This window comes from Dermacentor silvarum, chromosome 2 (assembly GCF_013339745.2).
Source record: "Dermacentor silvarum isolate Dsil-2018 chromosome 2, BIME_Dsil_1.4, whole genome shotgun sequence".
In the NCBI taxonomy this organism is placed as follows: domain Eukaryota; kingdom Metazoa; phylum Arthropoda; class Arachnida; order Ixodida; family Ixodidae; genus Dermacentor; species Dermacentor silvarum.
The window spans coordinates 76,589,970-76,613,749 of NC_051155.1; the positions used below are offsets into that span (position 1 = coordinate 76,589,970).

Consider the following 23,780-nt stretch of genomic DNA (forward strand, 5'->3'; position numbering starts at 1 on the left):
TGGGCGCACCAAAGCAACTAAAACGTAAAAAAATGTACTGCACAGACGTTCTACGAGAAAAACTGCGCGTCCGCCAGCGTCCACGTAGCGAACGCGCGCTCGCTAGCAGACGACGCGCTTGACAACGACAGCAAAATTGAAGACGTCGCATTGTATAATTCATGTCTCAAATATACTATATGTTTGTCAAAATGGTGTAAACATAAATTTGCTGTTGAAATAAATCACTATTTTAAGAGCGTACTATGCGCAATCGGCCTCGGCGCCCGCAGCGACAGTCCGTTGAATATGCCGCGGAGCGTATCTCCGCCCCAATCCAGTTAAAAATCCAATTCGCTCGCAGCGCCCTCGCACAATTTTTCCACACGTGGCGCCTCAGCCGGAGAGCGCCGTTCGGCCCACTCGACCATTGTCTAGTACGCTCTAATCAGGAGTTGCCTTAATGTGTGCAATAGACGCATTCTTTGTTTTTCCTTTCTGCTATCGCCTCGGATACCTATTCACTCGCTTACAAAAAAAGTTACCCTTTGCATACATAAATGACTCCTGCGCGGAAGTTCGAACCTTTGTTGGTCCCGTTCGCTGTACTTGTAGCACTTAAAATGCGGAAACTTTTAATAGCTCTTATTGTAATATATATAATCAGGTTGCGAACGCATTTTGCTGGACCCTTTTACTGATAAGACGACATATTAGCTCTTGCGCAAGATGGAACCAATTAGCTCGTAATCTGCGTGGCGGGTTATATCACGAGTTACCTCAATGTGTGCAATAGACGCATTCTTTGTTTTTATTTTCTGCTATCGCCTCGAAAACCCATTCACTCACTATCTTTCTGTACAAAAAAAGGTTACCCTTTATACACATAAATGACTCCTGCGCGGAAGTTTTAACCTTTGTTGGTGGCGTTAAATGTACTTGTAGCACTTAAAATACGGAAACGTTTAATGGCTATTAGTGTAACATATATAATCAGGTTGCGAACATATTTTTCTGGACCCTTTTACTGATAGGACGACATATTAGCGCTTGCGCAAGATGGAACCAACTAGCTCGTAATCTGCGTGGCGGGTTTTATCAGGAGTTACCTCAATGTGCGCAATAGACGCATTCTTTGTTTTTCTTTTCTGCTATCGCATCGGAAACCCATTCACTTACTATCTTTCTGTTACAAAAAAAGGTTACCCTTTACATACATAAATGACTCCTGCGCGGAAGTTTGAACCTTTGTTCGTCGCGTTCGATGTACTTCTAGCAGTTGAAACGAGGAAACCTTTCATGGCTCTTAGCGCAACTAATTTACGTTCTGCTCAACGTGTTCGGTAAGTCTCTCTTGGGGGTAGTTTCCCTGGGTGTCCTAGATGTCGTCGATAAATTTGCACTGAGCAAATGCAACACTAGAAGCCCCACACCAAGGATTCTGGATCAATCGGCTCAGTTCGCATACTCTTCTAACCGGCGACACTCGAACCCATTTCTCACGCTACGCTATTAGTGCATTTCTTCAGCTTCTCTTGCATCGAAGTTGCAATGATTTCTTCTCTACATCGTAGTTTGCAGAGGAACATGCTTTACTTTCATATTTCAATTGTAATTGTTACGTGTCGCTTTCCTTGCGAATTGCAAGTGCCTTGACCTTCGGTGGCAAGATTGTTTTGGGGAAATTATGTGTCGATGTGCAAGCGAATTGTTTTTTGTAAGCTTCGAGAGAGAGAGAGAGAACAATAGAAAGAAGGAAAAGCAGGGAGGTTAACCAGACACACGTCCGGTTTGCTACCCTGCTCTGGGAGAAGTGGGTATAAGGATGAAGAGAGAGGAGATTGAGAGAGCATAGTTGTGCGCACATTTGAAGGCTCGCACCAAATCTACACACGATCGCCCAGACCTGTCGACTTCAGGTACTGTAACCACGGTTTCATCGTTTTCTGTGCCATCGAAGCGTATAGCCACGGTTCAAGGATCTTTATTTCGGAAAATGGTCTAGACTCCAGCCGGTTCAATGCTGTCCGGAGAGCTTCACAATCGACGCCGTACTGGGGATAGAGACATAGGATGTGTTCTGTGGTTTCTGTAGTGCCACAAGACTCGCACATATAGGCATATGCCCCATTCCAATGCGGAAAGAGCATGCCTTTGTAAGTGTCACCCCAAGCCAGAGACAGCAGAATACTGTCACCTCAGAGCGGGAAACTTTTGACGGGACTTGTATCTTTAGGGATGGATCAAGTCTATGAAGATGACACTTCGGAAGGTTAGGAGAAGACCAATATTTGTGTGTCATATCTTTAGCCACGATATGAAGCTTTCTTGCAGCGTTGGTTCTGGATAAGGGAATTGGAACTGGTAGAACTTCCAGATGGGCAGACCGGGTGGCTTCATCGGCGAGGTTATTACCAGCAATGCTTGTATGTCCAGCTAGCCACTGAAATGTAACTTCATGACCTTTGGCGATAGCTTGATGATGGTCTTTTTTTATCTCATATGCCAGCTGTTCTTGAGTCAGTCCTGTAGTATATGGCAAAATGTAGACTCTGGAGTGCTGCCGTAGAGTCTCAAAATTTGACCCATTTCTGAGGTGCCTCTTAGGTAAATTTCGAAATTCGCATTTAATTAGTAAGCTTCGAAATTCGCATTTAAGAAACAGAGCAGTAATATTGGTCCAACATTTTATTCCTTATTATTGGACAGCATTTCTTATTCATGATGGTTTCAGGGAGTGGCTCTTGATGGGAATTGAAACATTACTCAAGGGCCTTCACATTTTAACTAAAACGGTAATTCGGTATGAAGGTTATTCAAAGACATTCATTCTGGGTATATTAGGCTGCAGCTTGCAGCTTACATTTTATCCCGATCATAGTGCGGCGCGCGCTATGCTCGGGAGAGAGAAAGAGAAATGAGAGCGAGAGAGAAAGAAATTGTAGCAGCTCCAACGAGGCAACGCGCAGAGTCGTTGCCGACGCCATCCGCGTTTCCCCGTTTCCACGCATTCGCGCCGAACGTGCGCTGGGTCCGTGACTGCAGCAGGCGCCTCTGGCGGCGGCTCGGCAGGTTTCGACCAGCCACGCCCCGGCAAGAAGCAAGTGTGGAGGCGCAGCTTCGCCGTGACGTCACCGGCGAGATAAAGTTTGGAGCCGCCGCGACAGCGGCACAACTCTCGTTGACTCTGTGGCGAGTACATCTACCCTTGACATGGAATCACCAAACAAGGTCCGGACACCCGAAGTAGAAGCCGCTCATCTTGAAGCGCGTCGCGCGGCCAAGCGAAAATCTGCATGTCAGCGGCGAGCAGATTCGGAATACCGTGCCTAGCAGCACTTAGCGTTTCCTAGCAAAACTTAGCCAAGCTTAGTAAAACTTGGAACGAGCTAGGTCGATCATCAGCTCCGCCCCCATCAGATTCGCGGTGCATTACAATGATCCCGCACGCCGGCCCGATCAGTCATCCACAAGAAAGCATCTGTATATATATATATATATATATATATATATATATATATATATAATACTCCTGGGCAGCTTGCACTAGGGGTGCAAGCTGCCCACGATTATTCACTACCCATGATTATAGACTTTCTAAACCTAGTAACCACCTGTCACTAAGGTCGATTAGAGACGGTGCACGTAGCACAAGGAGGTGATGCGTACGACTAGCACAGGTAGCGAGTTCACGAGCTATATAATAATGACACCGTGAAAGGGACATTTGCTACTGCTTGAAGTCAGTAGGGCGTTTTCTTGTTCCGAAGTGGCGCTTTCACTGTGAGCAAAAAAAATTGTGGGCAGCTTGCACTAGTGGCGCAAGCTACCCACGATCGCCGCTATACTTGATATATATATATATATATATATATATATATATATATATATATATATATATCGTGGGCAGCTTGCACTAGTGGTGCAAGCTGCCACGATTTTTTTTGTTCCCAGTGAAAGCGCCACTTCAAAACAAGAAAACGCCCTACTGCATTCAAGCAGTAGCAAATGTCCCTTTAGCGGTGCCATTACTTTCTATAGCTCGTGAACTCGCTACCTGTGCTAGTCGTATGCATCACCTTGTGCTACGAGCACCGTCATTAATCGACCTTAGTGACAGGTGGCTACTAGGTTTAGATAAATACTCACGCTACCGTCTTTTCTAAGAGTGTAGTGTTTCTATTGTGATGATAGCTAAATGCCAGTGCACAATTTCAGTCTACAACGGAGGCACTGCATTTTTTAGCCTGGCTAAAAAAAATAGTGCCCCTATATGGGTTGCTTTCAGGCAACAATGGTTTCATTTTTTCCTAGCCGTCTTATTCGCGCCAGGTGGATGGGAAGTTATCAGAACTGTTTCCTTAGACAGGGTGGGATGAAAGAAAAGAACGCCATTAGTTCCTTCGTCGCCCTCTGCTGCGATGACTAATGAGATTAGCATTGCGAAGTAATTTGCTAATATTATAGCCTATTTTAAAAGCAAGTAAGCGCAGTTGCAGCGATTGTTTCTGTACTCTGCAGCGAGGAAACACAGACCATGTTGAAGGGTCTCCACGCAACCAAAGTCACCACACGTAGGGTTGTCGGCCATTCCAACGAGAAAACATAACCGTTCGTAAAAGCCATTCCTAGCCATAGCCGACAGAGCAGAGTTTTCTCGCGTCGGCAGAATTCAGTTGGGGTGCAAAGGCGGAGCAAAAAATTCAGGTGGCGCTGCCGGTTGTCTTGAAGGGTTGGGGTTGTTGCGCATCTGAGTTCCTGTCGAAACACAAACTCCGATGTGGGGGTGAACACCGCTGTTAATGTTCTTTTTGCCCCTGAATGAGTGAAGACAGACGCTGCCTGCTCGTTTCGCGGTCACCTGGGGAGTGTAATCTACAAAAAAAAGTAAAACACTTCTTGTCTATTCTCAGGCAAACGTACGAGATAGCAGAAAAGATACATGCCCCCCGTAAAGCTGGTTCACTGCACATAATTTCTGCAGAAGTGGCTTTCCAACGCAAGGAACTCGGCTGAGTGAAATGAACCATGACACACACTAATAACTGCTTCTCGTGGTTAAGTCAACAAAATGGTTAGAGTGGGCGAATGCGAATTTATTTATACAAACTTTCTTTTACCTGTGTATACTTTTCATGGCTACGCAAGTGGCCGCCAAACAGACATCATACCCGGTAAATTCTGAGGAAATGCCCTAAATTTGATGTGGATAGGGTAACTTGATCGCATGAACAGCTTTGCACTGTAATAATATTTGAAGCGATGTTCTCCCCTAAGTTATGCAACCGCATGGCAACCGCGGCCGCGAAATTGCATCAAAATTGTCCTAAATGTGAAAACCATTTTGGTGGAATATGACACATCAATGGTTGTTATTAAAGAACAATACTCACTGTCCTTTTTATTTACTAGGACAATTGAATAACACGAACGTACACAGGTAAACCACCATGGTGACTTCAAAGTACTCATAGCAATTGTGTTGAAAAAAAAATCTGCAGTAACTTTCATAGAAATATAATATATGGCCAGTCGGTCTAATCGTGCTAGAATGAGAGTAGCGTTGTGGATGTTCTGTTGGTGGAATTGCTCACATTGCTCGCACAGCGTTACGCTGATATCAACTGCATTTTTCCCAAGGAATAGAACGGGTGAACTCCACAGCAAGGGACAAGCATGCCTGAAGTTCTGCGTGATGCTTCTGATGTTGCAATGTTTCGGTCCTTCTACTCGTAAGTAGTCGGGATACGTCTCATACAAAAATTAATATTTCTCAAAATATTCTCTACGCTGCGATATATTTTCCTCTATTCTAGGCTGCATGTTCTTCCATATTTCATTTTTTTAGTTCACTGGTGATGTGTTCACATAATTGCAAGTACGAATCTTTCATTGATCATACTTGATGTTTCAGTAAATTTTTCAAGGTGTAAAAATATGCATTAATACTTTAGGAGAGTGCTACCAAGATCATGCTCTTGGCTCTTGTATGCTACAATATTTCACTATTTTGGGGGGGTTCTGCTTAATTGGAAACTTCGTCATGATGATTAACCCAACTTCGCCAGTAAGAACACTAGGGCAAGTCACACTGTATTTCGGGGTTTTCCTTAATTGCATAATTGGTCATGATGAATTAACGAACTTCTCCAGTAGGAACAATAGGAGAAGTCACACTATTATTTAGGCTTCTGAATAATTGCGTAATGAGCCATGATGAATTGTCCAATTTCACAAATTAGAACAATAGGGCAGAACTTCTAATAAAAACTTCTTGAGCGTTCAAGGAAACATCTAATCCAGCATCTATCTAATTCCCTACTTGTTACGTAATCATTCTTTTAGCGCCCCCCCCCCCCAAAAAAAAGCGCACGAAATATATACAAATAATCACCGCCCAAGCACTCCGTAAAAGTGGTTAACCAGCGCAGCTGAAACGTGTGGCTCCGGTGTTTATCACTGGGTTAATTCCGACGGTACATTAAAGTCGTTCTCAATTATTAGTTACCTCTTTGTGTTTCTTAATGAGGTTACACACACGTTCGGAGACGACGGAGAAAACGACGTCACTGACGGTATGCCCGCTGTCCGCCGTTGTCGCATTGGCGCTTGCGATTCTTCAAAATTAAATTTCTTCAAAAGTAAATCTGTCCGTCACGTAAGACAATGACTGGCTCATAACCCCTTACGCAATGACTCATACCCCCGCAAAAGCGGACTCCCCATTACGACGACAGAAGAGAAGTGAAACTGTACTCTAGAAAGATGAGCGGCAACGGAGCCAGCTACGGAAGAAGAAGACGACGACGACGAACGCGGGTGCAGTGGCACGAGCGCTTTCGCGCGGTTGCGCCGAGGGGCGCCGACGACCCAGCTATGAAAAAAGACTACGACGCTCGAGCCGTTGCTGAGGATGATAGTTTCTGCGTACAGGCGACGGATGGATGAATCGGCTAGCCATATATACAGCTTCGCGGTAAAAAGAACAAAAGCCCGCGCCGTGCCCACTAGCACTCCGCAATTGCACTGCCTTCAAATTAACCCCGTATTACTCACATCGAATTTAGCCTGGTGTCCAGCCCGTTAAAAAGTGAGCGGTGCAGGCTAAGACTTCCAGGACCAGAACCAACATGCGCACAAAAATACTGTAGAAATTTATCAGCTTGACAGCCATCACCGTCGCTCATATGGCGGAGCATCGGGCACGTAATATTATTAATAGTAATTAATATTATTACTAATAGTAATAAGAAGAAAATGAGTGTGGTATCTAGTTATGTAATTATAACAACGCCTAATTGTTTCAGTTATAGTTATATTGTTATAGTTTACAGTAACAGAACAGAAACCTGGAACGTTACGCACAATAATTTGTTGTCTCGACTTCAAAGAACATTAGAGGCACAAAAAATTTGTACGAAACAATATAAAGGGTTCAAAGGAAAGTGGACGCGATCGAATAAACGGTGGGCGAACAGTACAATTCTGATGCTGCCGCTAACATTTGGACGAACCTTTAAAAGAGCACGAAAGAGGTAGTACGATACGTTTTTATAAACGAGTGTTCCTCAAGGAAGTGCCCAATATATTTTGTTTCTTTACCTATTGGCAGACACTTGTATTTTGTTTCTTTACCTATTGGCAGACACTTGTCTACCGCGACGCGTCTGACAGCAAGTAATTTCAATGGGTGTCGGATATTACATATATATTATCATTCAAACCAACGTGTCAGTCGATGCAATATCTAAAGTGAATGACGTTTAGCATCTGCGAGCTGTAATGTTGGCTAAGACTTTCAAGAGCAGCAGAGAGCATGGTCGTGTCAGTGCAATGCTAAATTCAAAGGTTTATTATTCTTGTTCGCAGACTGCTTCGACCAGGTGTGCTACCTTCCAGCTCCGACATCACCTGAGGCACTGCCCCTGGCTATGGTCAATGTGAGTCTTTGTAGCCACATCATCTTGGGCTTCGCCACGGTCGGCCAAGACTACAGCGTCGACTTGGATCCCCTTGGGGGTCAGGAAGCACTCGCATCATTGGCTGTTTTACGGAAGCGTAAACCAACGCTGAAGCTTATGATGTCCGTCGGAGGAGGAGACATCTTCAAGGCAATGGTTTCCTGTGCGTCCCGCCGCCAGCGGTATGATGATTCAAAAGTTCATTCGAGCTTTTACGACAAAAACATGTTATACCGATCCAACAAATAACCCATTAGCAAAAGTATACCGACCACAGACTCGCCGAAAAAAAAAACAACTTGTTCGCAATTAGCACGCATAAACTTAAACTTAGGAATAGTCTGGAAAGTTCGCAATGCCACGTGTAGACGACAGTCCTCAATTTGAAGTTATTGTCGGAGGAAGATGGGAAAATTCGCTTTATTGCGAAACACCCGGTCCGTAAACTTTTTCTCAAGGAGGTACCTGTTGGAATATACGAGAAATAATGCTTTACTCAAGCGGTTAATATTTGTATACAACGAGTTGCGATGCATAGAATACTGCTTAGTTTTATTCTACGCAACGTGTAATTCCACGGTTATGAAGTGCACATGTCACAACTTTGTTCTTATACGCCGTCTTTTTTTATGCACTAATATTCTGAGGCTATTTTTATGTTCACGCTGTAAGCTTCATAAATGTCAAATGCTATAAAGGGTGCTTCAGCTAACTTTTGTTAAGCCTTACGAGATCATCATGTCCACTACGAGATTGCTCAAACTTAGTATTGTTCAAAGCCATAATCAACAAGTAAAATCATTATCACTATGAGCTAAGATCGATAATAAAAGTACTTATTTACCCACCCCTTAAAGTATCGCTTTAAGCACGCTATTGAATGTGGAAGCTGTATAGCCTATAGATAAATATCTAAATACTTTTTTCCCTGATAATAGCTGCCGTGATTGAAATTTTTCCTGGCTGAAAAGAAAGCACGCAAGATTTCAAACAAAAAAAGCGTGATTAGACACTCGCGAAGTGACATTAGTGCCCTGAGAAATGCTACTAACGAGAATTTCATGCTGCATACAGACTGAACGCATGAATAGGCCGCAAGCGAAATTTAGAGGCGATGGTCACAGCCGCTGTATACGATGCATCGCCTTACACCACTGAAACCTCCTCGCCCTTTACGCACATGCTCAACGGCAAAAACGCTCACATAGTTTCATAAATTGGCGTGCGCCATTTAACTTATCTACCACGGCTTCATTTGATTTATTACTTCAAGATACAGCATTAGAGATGTTTGATTTGTGAATATAGAACAATTCATAATTTCTAAAGCAATATGAAATACGACATTTGCGTAGGGTTCATTTCGGTCTACGATAGTAGACGCCTGTTTCATGACCTACATGACACGCATATCATTAGATTCATGTCATGAGTCCTCAGGAAATCCTTTCGCTACGCCTAAGGCACCTTAAGTCAAAAGCCTTAGTTTGATGATGTGGATAGTCGCGTGTGGCCGTCACAAGCCAAAGTGTTTGACAAGCCTGCTTGCAGTTATGGTGATTTTGTGGCAACAAGAAGAAGATAGTTAGTGATGATGATTATGGAAGAAGAAGACCACGTGCCACGAACAAAGAATCAGCGTGAGGAACGCGCAGAGCGTGAGAGCGAGCGGAAGTCTGGAACGGCAGCTCGCAGAACGGCGGTTCAAGGCTCGGGTACTGGCGATCGGTGGCCTGCTACCTGTGGACCTGAGTGGAGATCCCATTCGTGGCTGGGCTCTCCTGCGCACCAACGGCCTGCTGTTATAGCGGTCTGGTGCTGCGCTTCGTGCTGAGGACCGGGACACCTGAGCTACCCGCCTGCCGACCGAGCCCGACGACTGGCGACCGGGTATCCTGCTACCATGCGGACCTGGTCTTAGGTCCCGCTCGTGGCTATGCTCTCCTGCGCACCAGCGGTCGGCTGTCATAGCGGCCTGGTGCAGAGCTTCCTGCTGGGAACCGGGGTGCTTGAGCTACCTGTCTGCCAACCGAGCCCGACGTTCTAGCGGCCGAGGCGTTACAAGCCAAGCGTTACTGGCCAGTTACAGCAGTGGCCTCGTGCCATACTGGCCGGCTGTTTACCCTGCTTCCCCGTCGCGACCAGGTGCGGCGTGGTGGTGATGGCGTAATACGTGGCAGTCGTAAGCAACACGGCAGCTGTCCTCAAATGTCAGACGACGCAGCGACGCACTACGCAAAGACAACCGTCATGGGCACCGCAATGACGACGCCCACCGGCGAGTCGAGATGCATGAGTGCTAGGCACATCCTTATATAGACTCACAAACGTCTTCAAAACTCTAGTCCGCGTGCATGTAAATCGTCGGTGTCGTGTTAGCGTGTCTGTGTATAGTCTGTGTTGCCTGTAAAAGTCACCCGTCTGCCGTGTGGTTATTAGAAGGATCCTGGGCCGAAAGGAAACAGCAAGCGTTTCCATCACACTTAGTCATGCTCATGGCTATGACATCGACCATCAACCTCTAGCCTTTTTCTTCACTTAGTACCACATTCGAACGCATTCCATTGCTTTTTATGTGTTAATTTTTTTTCGCTGAGTCTTTGTCATTTTTTCTGAGCCATGCTGATGTCTATGACTTCGACCACCATCCTTTAGTGTTTCTCGTTGAGTGCCCACGTCCGAACGAATTTCAGTTGTTTTTGAGTATTAATATTTTTGCTAAGTCATTGTAATTTTTGCGGAGTCATGGTCATGACTATGACTTTACCACCATCCTTTTGTGTTTCATTCACTTAGTACCCACATCCGAACCCATTTCAGTGGTTTTGGAGCGTAAATATTGTTTCGCGGTGTCATCATTTTAGGCAGCTGTTTCATGACCTACATGACACGCATGTCATGCATGGCCTATCATTTATGTTCGTCATACACTCTTGTCATACTATGCCAATTTTCGTACCTACCAAGTTAACGAAACGAACATGGGAGCACCAAGACGTAGGCGGCTGTTCCATGGCATACATGACAGGCATTTCCTGTCATTCTTGTCATGACCTATCATTTATGTTCGTCCTACACTCTTGTCATACTATGTCAGTTTTGGTACTTACCAAGTGAACGAAATTGGGTACCGGTGCGGGACAGTGGCGTTGGTAAACTCGGCGGTTGTGCCGTTCCACTCAACCTGAAAGCTGGGGAAGTGCGAAGCAGTGATTCGCCGGTGTTTCTCTTGTGTTTTTCTTGTGTTTATCTTGTGTTATCCTGTGTTTATCTTGTGTATAGCAATCTATCATCCATTTTGAGACCTGTGCTAGGCACAAGTGGTGGGAAACCGCCACGCACATGGAGCCAAACCAAGGCGCACATGAAGCTAAAACCTGTGCTGGTGACAGAAGCGATTTTAACAAATTTCTGTTCATTATTTCAATTAATTCATGAGTATTCGTATCTTTTAAACAATTCTGAATCAGGTTAGTTTATTTTGAACCGGTTTTGATCAATTGTTCGCTCGTTTTGACCCTGTTTTGAGAACTTGTTTCTGTGCGTGACCACGATGACATGCGATCCCATTACAAGATTTTTACAATTTTCATAAGTTTTTGCTAATTAATGCGCTTAATTTTTGATTATTCCTATCTTTTACGTCATTCTGAATCATGTTAGTTTATTCTGAACCGGTTTTGATGAATTCTGCACTGGTTTTGGCCCTGTTTTTGCGCGTGACCATGGTATGACACGCCGACCGCCCGGGCTCCTAAAGTGCTTCGCACTTAATAATTACTGCAGTAACTGCCTAGTGGTAGTTGTGAGAAAGTGGGAAAGCATCCTTGTCAGTCGCCCATCTTGCACACATAGGTTTATGACGTAGCCGAACGTGTCTGGTGGCATGATGCACGCGGCTCGTTTCTCGGTTTCCTTGCCCGAAATTAAACTAGGGTTAAGTAACGTAATATCAGTTAATATTCCTTAGCCTTTATCTTCATTGGCCTAATGCTACGTAATCGTTATTAATCTCAATTAAGCTTAGCTCACCTTAATAACCATTAAGTAATCCTGATCAGCAATAAATAATTTATTGCTAATCAATCGGAAGCCTAAACAATTTTTAATTAGCCTCTATATCATTATTTAACCCCATTATTCGTCATTACGCTGAAGTTATTCAATTGTAAGCATTCCCTATTAGGCTTCCTTAACATTCGCACCCTTAAGAAGTCCTATTTAGGCTTAATAAATATAATCGTATTTAACTTTCATCTTATTAGTCCTTAAACAACCTTAATAATGCGTAAAACATTTAATTACCTTTAATTATGTAGTGTTATTCGATCAAGGTTAAGTTTAAAGAATCTTAACTATCCTTAATTTCTCTCGATCAGGCTCAAAAATTACTGAATACGCCTTAATTATTTAATTGTTGCTGTAACTGTAGTGGCTTGCATTATTTCTGCACAGACTGTATCGTATGGCAGAGTGCATGGTACACTTGTTGCGGCAACTGTAGTGGCTTAATTTCTTTCTACCCTAATTGTATGACATCGCTACTTGGTGTGGCAACTGTAGCTTCCTTCTTTCTTTCTGCAGCGACTGTATGGTATACTTACTTCTTGCAGCAGCTGTAGTAATAAGATCTATTTCAACACCGACTGTATGGTATACTTATTGCGGTAACTTGTGGCCTACTTTCTTTCTACACTAAATTTATGGTACATTTACATGTGGCAACTGTAGTGGTTTTCTTCTTTTCTGCGTGGTATAGTTACTTGTTGTGGTAACTGTACTGTCTGCTTCCTTTTTGCGCTGACTGTTGTGTTCTCTATGCGAAGGTGTTCGATATGCTTTCCTAATTAAAACGAAATAATATATTTTAATCTGCTCTCGTTCATAGGCTTTCGTGTTTTTACGGAAATATTCTATCTCTACTTGTTGCGCCGACTGTAGTGGCCTGCTTTCGTTCTATGCCGACTGTAACGGCAGGTGCCCTATAGTCATAATCATAAATATCAGTGGTCATACGTAGTCATAAGGCATTGTCGTATACGGTGTGAGAATTTTGTTATATAGAATTTTGAAAATTGCCTGTTGCAGAGAACATAGTTTTATAGTTCTTGAGCTTGATTGTTCAGAGTACCTGAAATTACATGCGCGAAAAATGGAAATGACTTGCTGGCACTTGTTGAAAAAAGACTGTAGTATAGGGCAGGTTTCTTTTTTTACGGTATGTAGGACCCAGTTGAAACAGATTTCCTAAGTGCTCTTTGCAATTCGCAAGCCACCTTAGCGAATGAGGTGTCCAGCTTTAGGATTGGCTGAATTCCTTTCTTAGGGAAAATTACAGTGCAAATGCTTTTGCGTACGCGGTGCCTGATTTATTTTTCTTCAAACTGTTAAACAAATTAATTTACAGAAGTAATTACTGTCAAATAGAAGCAATTAGAAGTTCAGCAACCCGTATCACAATGTGCAGCTTAGGGTAGTGCATTGTTTTTCGCCGCCACTAATTCTCATCTTCTCCCATTGGTATTTAAAAAACTAAGCGTAAACGAAGTTCATGTAAAGACAGTCGAGTGCGAACACTGGAAGCATCCAGCGAAAAGGTTTGACTGGGCAGGTATGACACTTAGAAACGTATGTGAAGTTGAAATTAGAATGGATGAAATATGATATTCTGATGGTTTCGGCGCGCTTAGCAAGCTACTTTTCTCCGTTCCATGTATAGATTTATCAACTCCACGGCCTGGGCACTGCGGACAGCAGACCTTGATGGGCTTGACCTGGATTGGGAGTTTCCTTCGCCCAAGGATGCCGCCAATTTCGTCCTCCTCCTGGAGGTATGACGAAAGCTTACGCCACAGTCCTCACATAATCTGCCATTTAATATAGCTGACAAGACGAATGTGTGAGATCGGAACGTACGCGGCCAACTAAAGACAATATTGCCATACACCTTTAAATCAGGTAGGAACGCACCCATCCACTACATCAATTTTCCATAATTTCTGACACTTTTCTATAGACAACTAATGAAAATATATTGACTACGAATACAACGTATGCCAGCACCTGGGTAGTGGCATGTCTAGTTTTGCTGTTTGAAAAAATTTAAGTTTTTTTTATTGCGATATCAACTATATGGACACTCCAGCTTCATTTCCGCCGTCGGCTTCATGCTCTATTTTATTCATTTATTCATGATACCTCAATAGTCCCAGAACGGGACATTACACGAGAAGTGGGCACATACAAAAATATCGGATCAGGTTAGGTGGCGTGACTCGGAAGATGGTCTTCAATGGCTGCTTTGAAACGACAAATGTCGGTGATGAGGGCGATGTCAGAAGGTAGGGTATTCAATTCATGGGCTGTGTGCAAACGAAAAAGCAACCCAGTTCCACCCAATGTGAAATCTGCTGAAACAGTGGAGCTGTGGTTCCCTTGTGTTTCTCTGTCATTTTGTGTGATTACCTGTGTGATTTTGTGATTTTGTGGGAGTTTCTGTTAGTATGTTTGTTTTCCAGATGTTTTCTTGTGATTATAGGGGATGTTTTGACTTTTACTGCTTAGCATTCCCTGCTAACTCTCGGTCGAGCAAATCTTTTGCAGTGTCTGTCATAGGGATCTCTCGGCGCTTGCGTCTTTGTTATGCTTCTTGCTGCGACAAATCAGGGTTCGCTTTCCTGCAAGTACGCTTGACTTGCGTTTCTTTTTTGCGTAGTTCCGGATTAGCCTCCTTCCGCTGCTGTTTCGCTTGCGCTTCCCGCCGACGATCCTCGTTCGTAGCGGTCTCCCAGCGGTTACGTCTGGCTTGCGCTTCCCTCTTGCGTAGCTGCGGATTAGCGTCCCGCCGCTGCCGTTTCGCTGCCGATTCCAGCGCTCGAAACGTAGAATTCGTCCGGCGACGGTGCTATCGCTCTCGAGCGAGCTCCTGCGGCCGCTCGCGCCGAGCGGGATCCACGGCGAGAAAGGGCGAGCGCTCCCCCTCCCCAGTCGCGCGTTATGATGGGTCCGCTCCTCAGCCGGCGCGGCCTCTGATAGGGTGCCTCGATGTCCTCCTCGCCCGCCGCTCCGTACAGGGTGGAGACATTCTTTGACGGCGTTGGTGCCGCCAGAACCGGTTCGTTCCAGCCGCCGCCGCCATGTTCATGCCCGCCGCGCACGCTGCCCGGTGCAGGTGGTAGGACATCGCTGCGACGAGTTCGCTCGGTGTCGTCGGTACAAAATGCCTGGTCTAAGATCTACGAAAGACCTGTGGCAATTGACACCTCCTGACAGCTGACATAATAAAAACCTGCATGGCGACTGAAACGTCATGACAGAAATCACGTGTCTACTCGTCACTTATTGACCTCTTTTCTTTAGCACCGGCATTTTTTTATGTAATAGGAATTTCCAGGGCTGCATAAGAACATGCTGACAAGCAACACAGAAGAAGAAGTAGTTTAATGATTTGAAAATGTAGAGAGGTCGGCCGGAAAATGGAACATCTGGCCTGCTACTCTACGTAAAGGAAGGGGAAGAGGGAAAGAAAGAGGGTCACATTGGGGGATGACAATGGGAGGAACGAGGTGAAAGGATACATTGCATAAATTTTATCACAATCGTGAGTCCAGGCCCGTGTCGCCTAAGAAACGTGAAATAGCACGCATTGTCTCTATCGTCTGCCAAGTCTGTGGCCATGCGCCCAGCAAGAGGTCTTCCGACAGTGGTCCATTGTATAAATGCCTCAAGGTAGCTGCCAGTGTCAGTCTTGCGCGCGCATACTCAGGGCACACCACGAGCACATGGTGTATAGTCTCTATAACACCACACACTGAACAGTCCGGGGAGTCTGTCCGTCCAATGATGTGCAAGTATTTGCGCGTGAAAGCGTACGCCTAATCGCAGTCTGTGTATTAGGCATGTATGAGGGCGTAGAATTCCACGCAGAACAGGAAATTGCATATCGGGATCCAGCCTTTTAAGGCGGACGTGACGAGCGTCTAGCTGTGTCGTCGCACTCATTAATTTTGACAGGAGGCATGTGATGTCCGGTCTAGAGAACGACACTACAGTTCGTAGGCCATTGCTGAGGGCGCGCTTTGCTTCAGCATCGGCCATCTCATTATCATTGAGCCCACAGTGTCCCGGGATCCATTGGAAAACTATGCGGTGGTGTTTTTCTTGAGCGCATGAAAGTAGCTCGGTAATCTGTAGTGCCAGAACTTGATATGCGGTGTGGCGCAGGTAGCATCCCAAAATTTGCAGCACGGGTTTTGAGTCCGTGAAATGCACCATTCTTGAGGTCTTTCCCCGCAGATGTGGCGAATCGCTTCCCGAATAGCCACAAGCTCTGCAGCGGTTGATGTTCAATTGTGATCTATAATGAAGCCTCGAGTCATCTGCTGGGCTGGTATCACCACAGGTGCTGTCGATGCATTTGGTGACGCGGACCCGTCTGTGTAAAATGAACATAGGTCTGGTATTCTGACCAGGTGTATGCCAGAGCAAGTTGTTGTAGTCCGCTAACGGGAACTAATGATTTCTTTAGTATGCCGGGGACATGCACGCATACCGAAGGTTGAACCATCACCCACGGTGGTTGGACGGGGTGATATGGAAGGGCATAGCCTGTTGTTATGTGGGGTAGATGCCAGCGGAGTGCACTTGTGAAATTGCTGTCCGGCCGCAACAAAACAACAACACAGCAACACAGGTTCACCGCGTAACTGCCCGAATAACAGCAATGCTGGCAACGTAGCAATTTTTGCATTCCTCTACGAACGCTTGTGTTAAAAGCATTATTTCCCACTCTGAAACAAAGTCAGTGATTGCCGCGCAACCTAATTTCTGTATTTACAGCTCGTAAACAAAACACGCCACGCTGATGAGCGGTTGCAACGCGTTTTACGAGGGTATTTCCAGACGACAGCATTAAAGCGCCACTAAACAGAAACTGGAAGTTCAGCTGGAATAAAAGAGGGGTCTTACGGAATGCGCACAGTTTTTGTTCGGTGCAAAACGATGTCTTATTAGTGGAGAAATTCGTAATCGAAGTCCAAATATCTCTTCCTCAATTTCTGTCGTCCCTGATTCGGTATTGTAGGATCCTTCAGATTTTTGCTCTTTACTCGCTTATTAAAGCTCTGTTCGCAGTAAGAATGACACGACTGTAATCGTAACAGGACTGCAATCCACCAGTATACAGCTCAACTTCCGGTTTCTCGTAAGTGTCCTTTCAAATAACGTGACGAAGATTATTTAGCTGTTCCGTTAAATCGGATGCCATAAAATATATTGCTACTTTACTGTCATGACGCGTTAGTGCCTGTTTGAAGTGCTGTCGTCGACAAAAACAGCGCATTGCTTCCGTCAAACCGCTCATCACACGCGCGCCTACAACGCGCCGCTCGCAGCGGGCAAGAACATGGCGGACGCCGTAGCAGACGACGCAGTTGTCTCCACCCTGTACAGAGCGGCGGGCGAGGAGGACATCGAGGCACCCTAGCCTCTGATTGAGCGCAGCGCCCCTAGCGGTGGGTCAGGGAAGCTGACCCCTGCGTGAAACCGGAGGACAGACGGACGGCGCAGTCTCGACTTACAATAGCTCCGCTGGATGGCTCTCCCGTAATCGACAGTATAATGTAAGCAGGAAATGGCTACCGGCAAAGCAGATTGGTTGAAGATTGCACTAGCCAAAATCTCAAAATTGGTGAAGGGCATGTTCGGAACGGCACAATCCGCCACACCACACCGCACCACGGCCTAACGTAGAGTGGTCCACATGGACGCAATGGTCTCCTGTAACAGACAGAATTTCATTGCAAGTCTCGTCTCGGCCAAACAGCCATCCGCGTCGCGCCGGACAATGCCGGCTTGGTCGCGTAGCGTGGCGCTATCTCTCGAGCCGGCGCAAAACCCGCGACGCGGAACTCACGGACCGCTGGCGTTGAAAAGTGCACTGGAAGCCCTGTCTCAGGGCCAAAAGATGACAATCAAGTGTATAGTGTCGTGTATCTGCCTTTTGAACGTCCCTATTGGACATGACAAATAAAACTTCCGCGTACTAGAAGTTACAGCTCCGCTTAAATTGTGAACAAACATTAGGAAGAACTCGGAAGCAATACATTTTGTGACTTCTTGGGGCAGTAACTAGCGTATGTAATGCGGTCCTGTACAAAGGGTTGGGGGCCAGAGACCGCATTTTCTTAGCTTTTGACTGGTTGCCCGGATGATCTTGTTTTGTTCTCGCAACGATGCCGGGATAATGGCTCTGCCTTTGGGCTCAAGGTCACTTGAAGGTCGCTGACAACGGGAGCTGAAAGCGTTTCATGCTTGAAAGAACGCTGATACGAAGTGTAATGGGCTCGAGGTGGGTACACAGCTTTGGGATGCGTATGGTGGGAGAATCGCTTTCAAGATAATCGCTTTCAAGGCAGATCGCTTTCAAGATATGGTGCGCCCGACCGCTCGCAGTGGCACAAAGTACAAGTGCGCAGTAGATGGCACTGTAGAAGCCGCACCCCCTCCCTCCCCCGCTGCCTTCCCACTTTCCTCCTTTCGCGCAAGAAATTGAATCGCCAGATGCCCTTGCGCCGGGTGGGTAAATGCGCAGTTGGTTCCGGAGCACAACGGCGCCCCCCTCCCTCGCTTCCACCCCCCCCCCCCCCTTATGGTTTTTCGTGCGACGGAGACGTCGCGTTTTCTCTCCGTGAAAGCGCGCGTCCCTCGCGCGCTTTCACACGCATATACAGCATTGGGCGCGCGGCGACACTTTTTATCGCCCTTGGACTTTATACAGAACCTCACGGCGATATAATTGCTGTGAGGTTCCGTGTCTATATATAAGTGTCCGTATAATTGCTATCGCAAGAAAGAGGGGCCCAAGGACACAGCCTTGGGGCACACCACATAGAACAATGGATATAGTTAAGGAGATTGATTTAGCGGTAACAAATCGAAGGCGATCGGTTAGAAATTCACGAATCCAATTAACGATGTCTAGTTGAAGGTTAAGGTGCGAGAGTTTATGCAGGTGAAGAATATGTGACACTTTATCGAAAGCTTTTTTGAAGTCCAAACATAGAGCGTCAGTGGGGATGTTTCGATCGAGATGTGAATTTAATATATGTAGGAAGAGAGCAAGTAGAGTGTCGCAAGAATGAGCTTTGAGATATCCGTGCTAGTTAGGAGGAAAGAAATTTACAGATTACAGAAAAGTCGCAATGTGGGAATGGTATTACGTGCTCCATAAAGTTTGAAGAAACAGTTGTGATGAAATTTAGACCCTGGTTGCTAGGATTTGTACGGTAGACTTTTTTTAAAGATGCGAATTATTTTGCCAACCTTCCAGTCTGTGGGGACTGATCCAATTGTGAGAGACTGTAGAAATATTAGCGTTAGAAAAATACTACTGATGTTCTTAGTGCGTTTAATACCTTGGAGTTAATGCCGTCAGTACCAAGTGAAGACGAATTCTCTGATGAATCGATAATTTTAACAATTCCATTCTCGTCAGAAGTAATGCTTGCCATACACAGATAAGTAGGAGGTGGCAATACGGGAACAGTTTCGAGGTAGTCATTAGTAAAATGTGGTCATTATAGACGCCTTTCTAACTGTTTAGTTTTTATTAGTTTTTAGAGTTAGCACGAGTTAAGTCGTAGGTTCGGTTTGAGCGGTAGAACAATAACTTTATTGAAAATCCGGCGAGTTATTTGGGGATTTGGGCGAATATCCCTGCCTAGGCGTTGGTCACGAGCCCTTGAGCTCTGGCGGCATCCTCGACCCGCTGGACCTCGGGGGTTGGTCTGAGAGGGCGGATCTGAGCAGCGTAGTCTCCCAGCACGTTCGGTTCGTGGCTGCGTCCCCGTATGGAACCTCCCATCGTTCGCACTCCCATAACATGCGTTCCAGAGTTGCCCTGGCCTTACAAAACTTCCATTTGTTTGACGAATAAAGCTCTAGGTAACAGAGATTCAAGATCACCGGGCTTAGAAACGTTCGTATCTGCAGCTGTCGCCATGCGACCGCCAATCTCTTGTTCAGTTTCTGGTGTGGCTGGCGGTAATTTACACCTCGCCAGATTGTAGTGCTGTGTGATTTTTCTGTAACTCGTCAGGCGATCATGCCACTCCCACCCCTCACCAGTCTTCGCGGCCGAGGAGGCGGTAGTGCCGTTGGCGGCTCGGTCCGGAAGCCCTCGAGCCGCCCCGTGCGCCGCCTCGTTGCCGGCGAGCGAGGTGGTGTGGTCGGGCGCCCACATGATGTAAACTTTCTTATTTTCGGTTTTGTCCGCGAGTAGTATTCGTAACGCCTCGGGGGAGATGCTGCCGATGGCGTAGTAGCGAACTGTCGTCTGGGAGTCGCTGATGATCACCTCGGCCGCGGTGGTGGCCACCGCTAGCGCAATGACCACCTCCTCCGCCGTCTCCACGTGCACCGTGCGTACAGTTACGCTATAGTCATGCAAGCATTCGCGTGATCTACCACCGCGGCCGCGAAGCCGCGCCTGCGCGCCTATCTGGCCGCGTCCACGAATACCGCGTCTTCACAGTTGCCTTACTTCCTCTGTACGTCCTGCGCTCTCTTTTCCCTTCTATGTCTGTGGTATTCCGGATGCATGTTCTTCGGTAGCGGTGGGGCGACCAATCTGTCCCTGAGGCTACTCGGTACGTCGACTTTGACGCCGTGTTGAGCGTGATACCCGATGTCTAACTTCTCTAGTATGTATCTGTGCATGCTGCTCATGGAAAGGCGTTCATACTTCGCTATGTTCTGTGCCTCTATCACTTCCCCCAGCGTGTTGTGTAGACCAAGATCGATTAACCTGCTCGTGCTCGTGTTGATCTAAGACACTTCGATACGTCAGCCCCTAAAGAGGTGCGCACCGATGCCAGTGGCCCCGGCGTCGGTGTCTTGGCACAAGTTCAGCACGGCCGTGAACGTGTTATCGCGTACGCTAGCCGTCTTTTGTCACCTGCGGAGCGGAATTAATCTATTAACGTGCGCGAATGTAAGCACTTGTGTGGGCAGTAGCGAAATTCCGCCCCTATTTATACGGCAGGCCCTTTTCTGCTGTAACGGACCACCACGCCCTCTGTTGGCTTTCCTCCTTAAAAGATCCCACAGGGAGGCTTGGACGATGGGCTTTGCGGCTACAAGAGTATTCCTATTCTGTGGTGCATAAGTCTGGTCGCCGACGCATTGACGCTGACTGCTTGTCCCGTTACCCTGTACCCACGCCCGCCAACGCCGACACGGATGCTTCCGCAAGTGTTCTTTCCATTTCCCAGCTTTTCGACATGGCCCACGAGCAACACCATGACGCTACCTTGAGGACCCTCATTGACCGAATGCAATCTGCTCCCACTGATCCATCGTTACGGTGGTTAGCCCTCAACGACGGGATATTGTACCACCGCAATTTTCGCCCTGACGGTCCTGCCCTTATATTTGTTGTTCCCCAACACCTCCGCTTAACCGTGCTTCAGGAGCTTCATGATGCACCTACTGCCGGACACCTTGGGGTCGCTCGCACTTACGACCGCGTGCGCCGCCGCTTCTACTGGCCCGGCGTCCCACGCTCCGTACGGCGATACGTAGCTGCTTGCAAGTACTGCCAACATCGGAAAAAGCCAGCGGTGCTTCCTGCCGGGTACTTGCAGCCGATCGAGATTCCAACTGAGATTCCAATTGACTGGAGAAAACATTTTGTATTGGTCTTTATCACTGGAGCAGTCATATGTATAATCCAGTGAGGAAGCAAAGGCAAATCAGAGCTGCAGTAGTTAAACAAGAGCAAGCAGAGTTCTTCAGATAACAAAAATAACAAAAAATAATTTTTTGGGGACGACATGTTGCACACAAGCACGAATGAAGTGCACGTTTCCTAGAATGCCAATTGCTGTTGACGCTGCTTCCCCTTTACGAAGCTGCCTTTCAAGTGCGTAAATATGACCCCAGGAGCTTGAAAAATAACTGAATATTTTTATTACCGACGTCACTTACAATCTAACTGTATGCCTTTAGTTTGCTTGAATTGACGTCCCTAATTAAAGGCAATAGAAAAGCCGTAATTTTATAAACTAAGTTTTCATGCAGACTGCAGTAAAAAAGCTTTTGCGAGCCACTGAGCTCGCAAAAGTTAGTAGCATGTACGAAGGCCTGCGGGACCTTGGCGACAACTGCAACGATCACGCAATTGTCTATTTGCCACGTGAATGTCAAGGATAACATGGCAAATTATTTGTCGAGGATGCTAGCTTGTCTCATCGCGTAATAACAAACACATTTTTATGTGCGTGCAGCACACAATAAGTTATTCGGTAGAGCAGTGTAGCAAAGTTGACGTTTATCTTCCAATTAACCTCCCCGCCTTTCGTATCTTAATTATCTCTCTATCTCGCTCTAGGAGCTGTCGACTCAGTTCGCTGTCATATTTATATTCTTTTTTTGCTTGATCGGGCTGTTTGAACACCACAGATTCACCGCTTTAACTGCTCTAAATGCTGCATTAATGCACTGGACGTGACGTGTTTTCTTCGCTTACAGGAAACCACTGCGGAACTCAAGAAAGATCCTGAGCGCCCCCTTCTTCTCTCGGTTGCTGTGCCTGCTCCACTGCTGCTCGTTTTGAAGTCATATACTGTCCCCTCTATTGCTAAGTGAGTAGAAAGTTCTCTATGATTTATTTCTCTTTTTTTTGTTGAACTTTTAGAATAGGCTATATATGGGATGGCACGAAATATGTCTTGATTCTGCTTCGTTGGCAAAAGCATTATCATGTGCTCCCACTGCACTCTATTTTGCACACCATTACACTCGCGTCAAATACCCACAGGCCCTCCCTCCGTGTCCAGCCCTCCAGTCCAGTCTAATAATTGAACAGTTAAAAGCCTGTATACGAAAGTGAGCACAATAAGAAGAAATAAACTTTATTTAAAGAGCCGGCGCTTTACTTTTAGTGGCCTCAGGTGCCGGGTCGAAGTCCTTGGACTCGGGCGGCATCTTCGGCTTGTCGGACAGCCCAGAGCTGGTCTTCCAGCTACGAACTTTTCAGGGCCGCCTCCCAGTGGCGGCGACGCCGACGGAGAAGGTCCTCGGCGGCCCCAGCAGCCGGGGCAACGGCGGGAATCAGCGAGCTCGAGGATTCATTTAATCTAGTAACGCCTGCCGCTATGGGCGCATCGCGAAAGGCGGCGGTTTCGGTACCGTTGTTGCCGGCACATTCCCTGAGCATGTGAACAGAAGAACTTAAATTCTAAACTGTGATTGTTTGGTCATGTAAACGTGAACCCTTTTTATGAATTGGGCCATTACAAATGTACACGACGGTACCGCACATGTTTTAATCAACATCGCCAGAGTTTGTTATCAAGCAAGATTTCCATATTTCTGACTTTTGGAACATAGAGGCAGCAGTACTGGTGTCAAGAGTTCACGAAAGCGGTTATACTAAGTGTACCATCAGCGAAACACTTAAGCATTGTGTGGAAAAATTCCAAATCCCACAATAATACTTAACGAACTTGTAAGAAACATTGCAATGATGGTGCCAACGCATCAGTCAATTTGTACTAACTGATTGTGGCAGATCCTTAGATCAAGGTATAATGAGGAATGAGCTACGCTGGCGGTTAGGGAGTTGACACGCTGGAACATATATAGCGTTTACAGGCGAAGTGGAGCACAGCCTCGATCCAGCGCGCCGCGACGCTCTTCTCTTTGTACTGGTATCTGCAGATTACCGTTTCCCCCATTGGCAGCTTGTCACGGTAGCATCGTGAGTGCGAATTAGTGCTACTCTTACGTCTCCCATTTGTGCTCGCTGCGATGTCAGATGACTCAAGGTCATTGGGCTAC

At 46.2% G+C, this 23,780-nt stretch overlaps 1 protein-coding gene across 2 annotated transcripts in view; it reads left to right on the top strand.

Moving 5' to 3' along the window:
* The first annotated feature begins 1,205 nt into the window (after positions 1-1,205).
* The window catches only part of LOC119441570 (oviduct-specific glycoprotein-like), a 49,749-nt gene continuing 27,174 nt past the window's right edge, over positions 1,206-23,780 (top strand). For both annotated transcript variants that reach the window (XM_037706179.2, XM_049661417.1), the window contains exons 1-5: positions 1,206-1,322; positions 5,620-5,711; positions 7,849-8,122; positions 13,660-13,771; positions 22,470-22,582. In XM_037706179.2, coding sequence (XP_037562107.1) covers positions 1,279-1,322; positions 5,620-5,711; positions 7,849-8,122; positions 13,660-13,771; positions 22,470-22,582 — 635 coding nt within the window. In that variant the 5' untranslated portion in view covers positions 1,206-1,278. The remainder of the gene's footprint in view (positions 1,323-5,619; positions 5,712-7,848; positions 8,123-13,659; positions 13,772-22,469; positions 22,583-23,780) is intronic.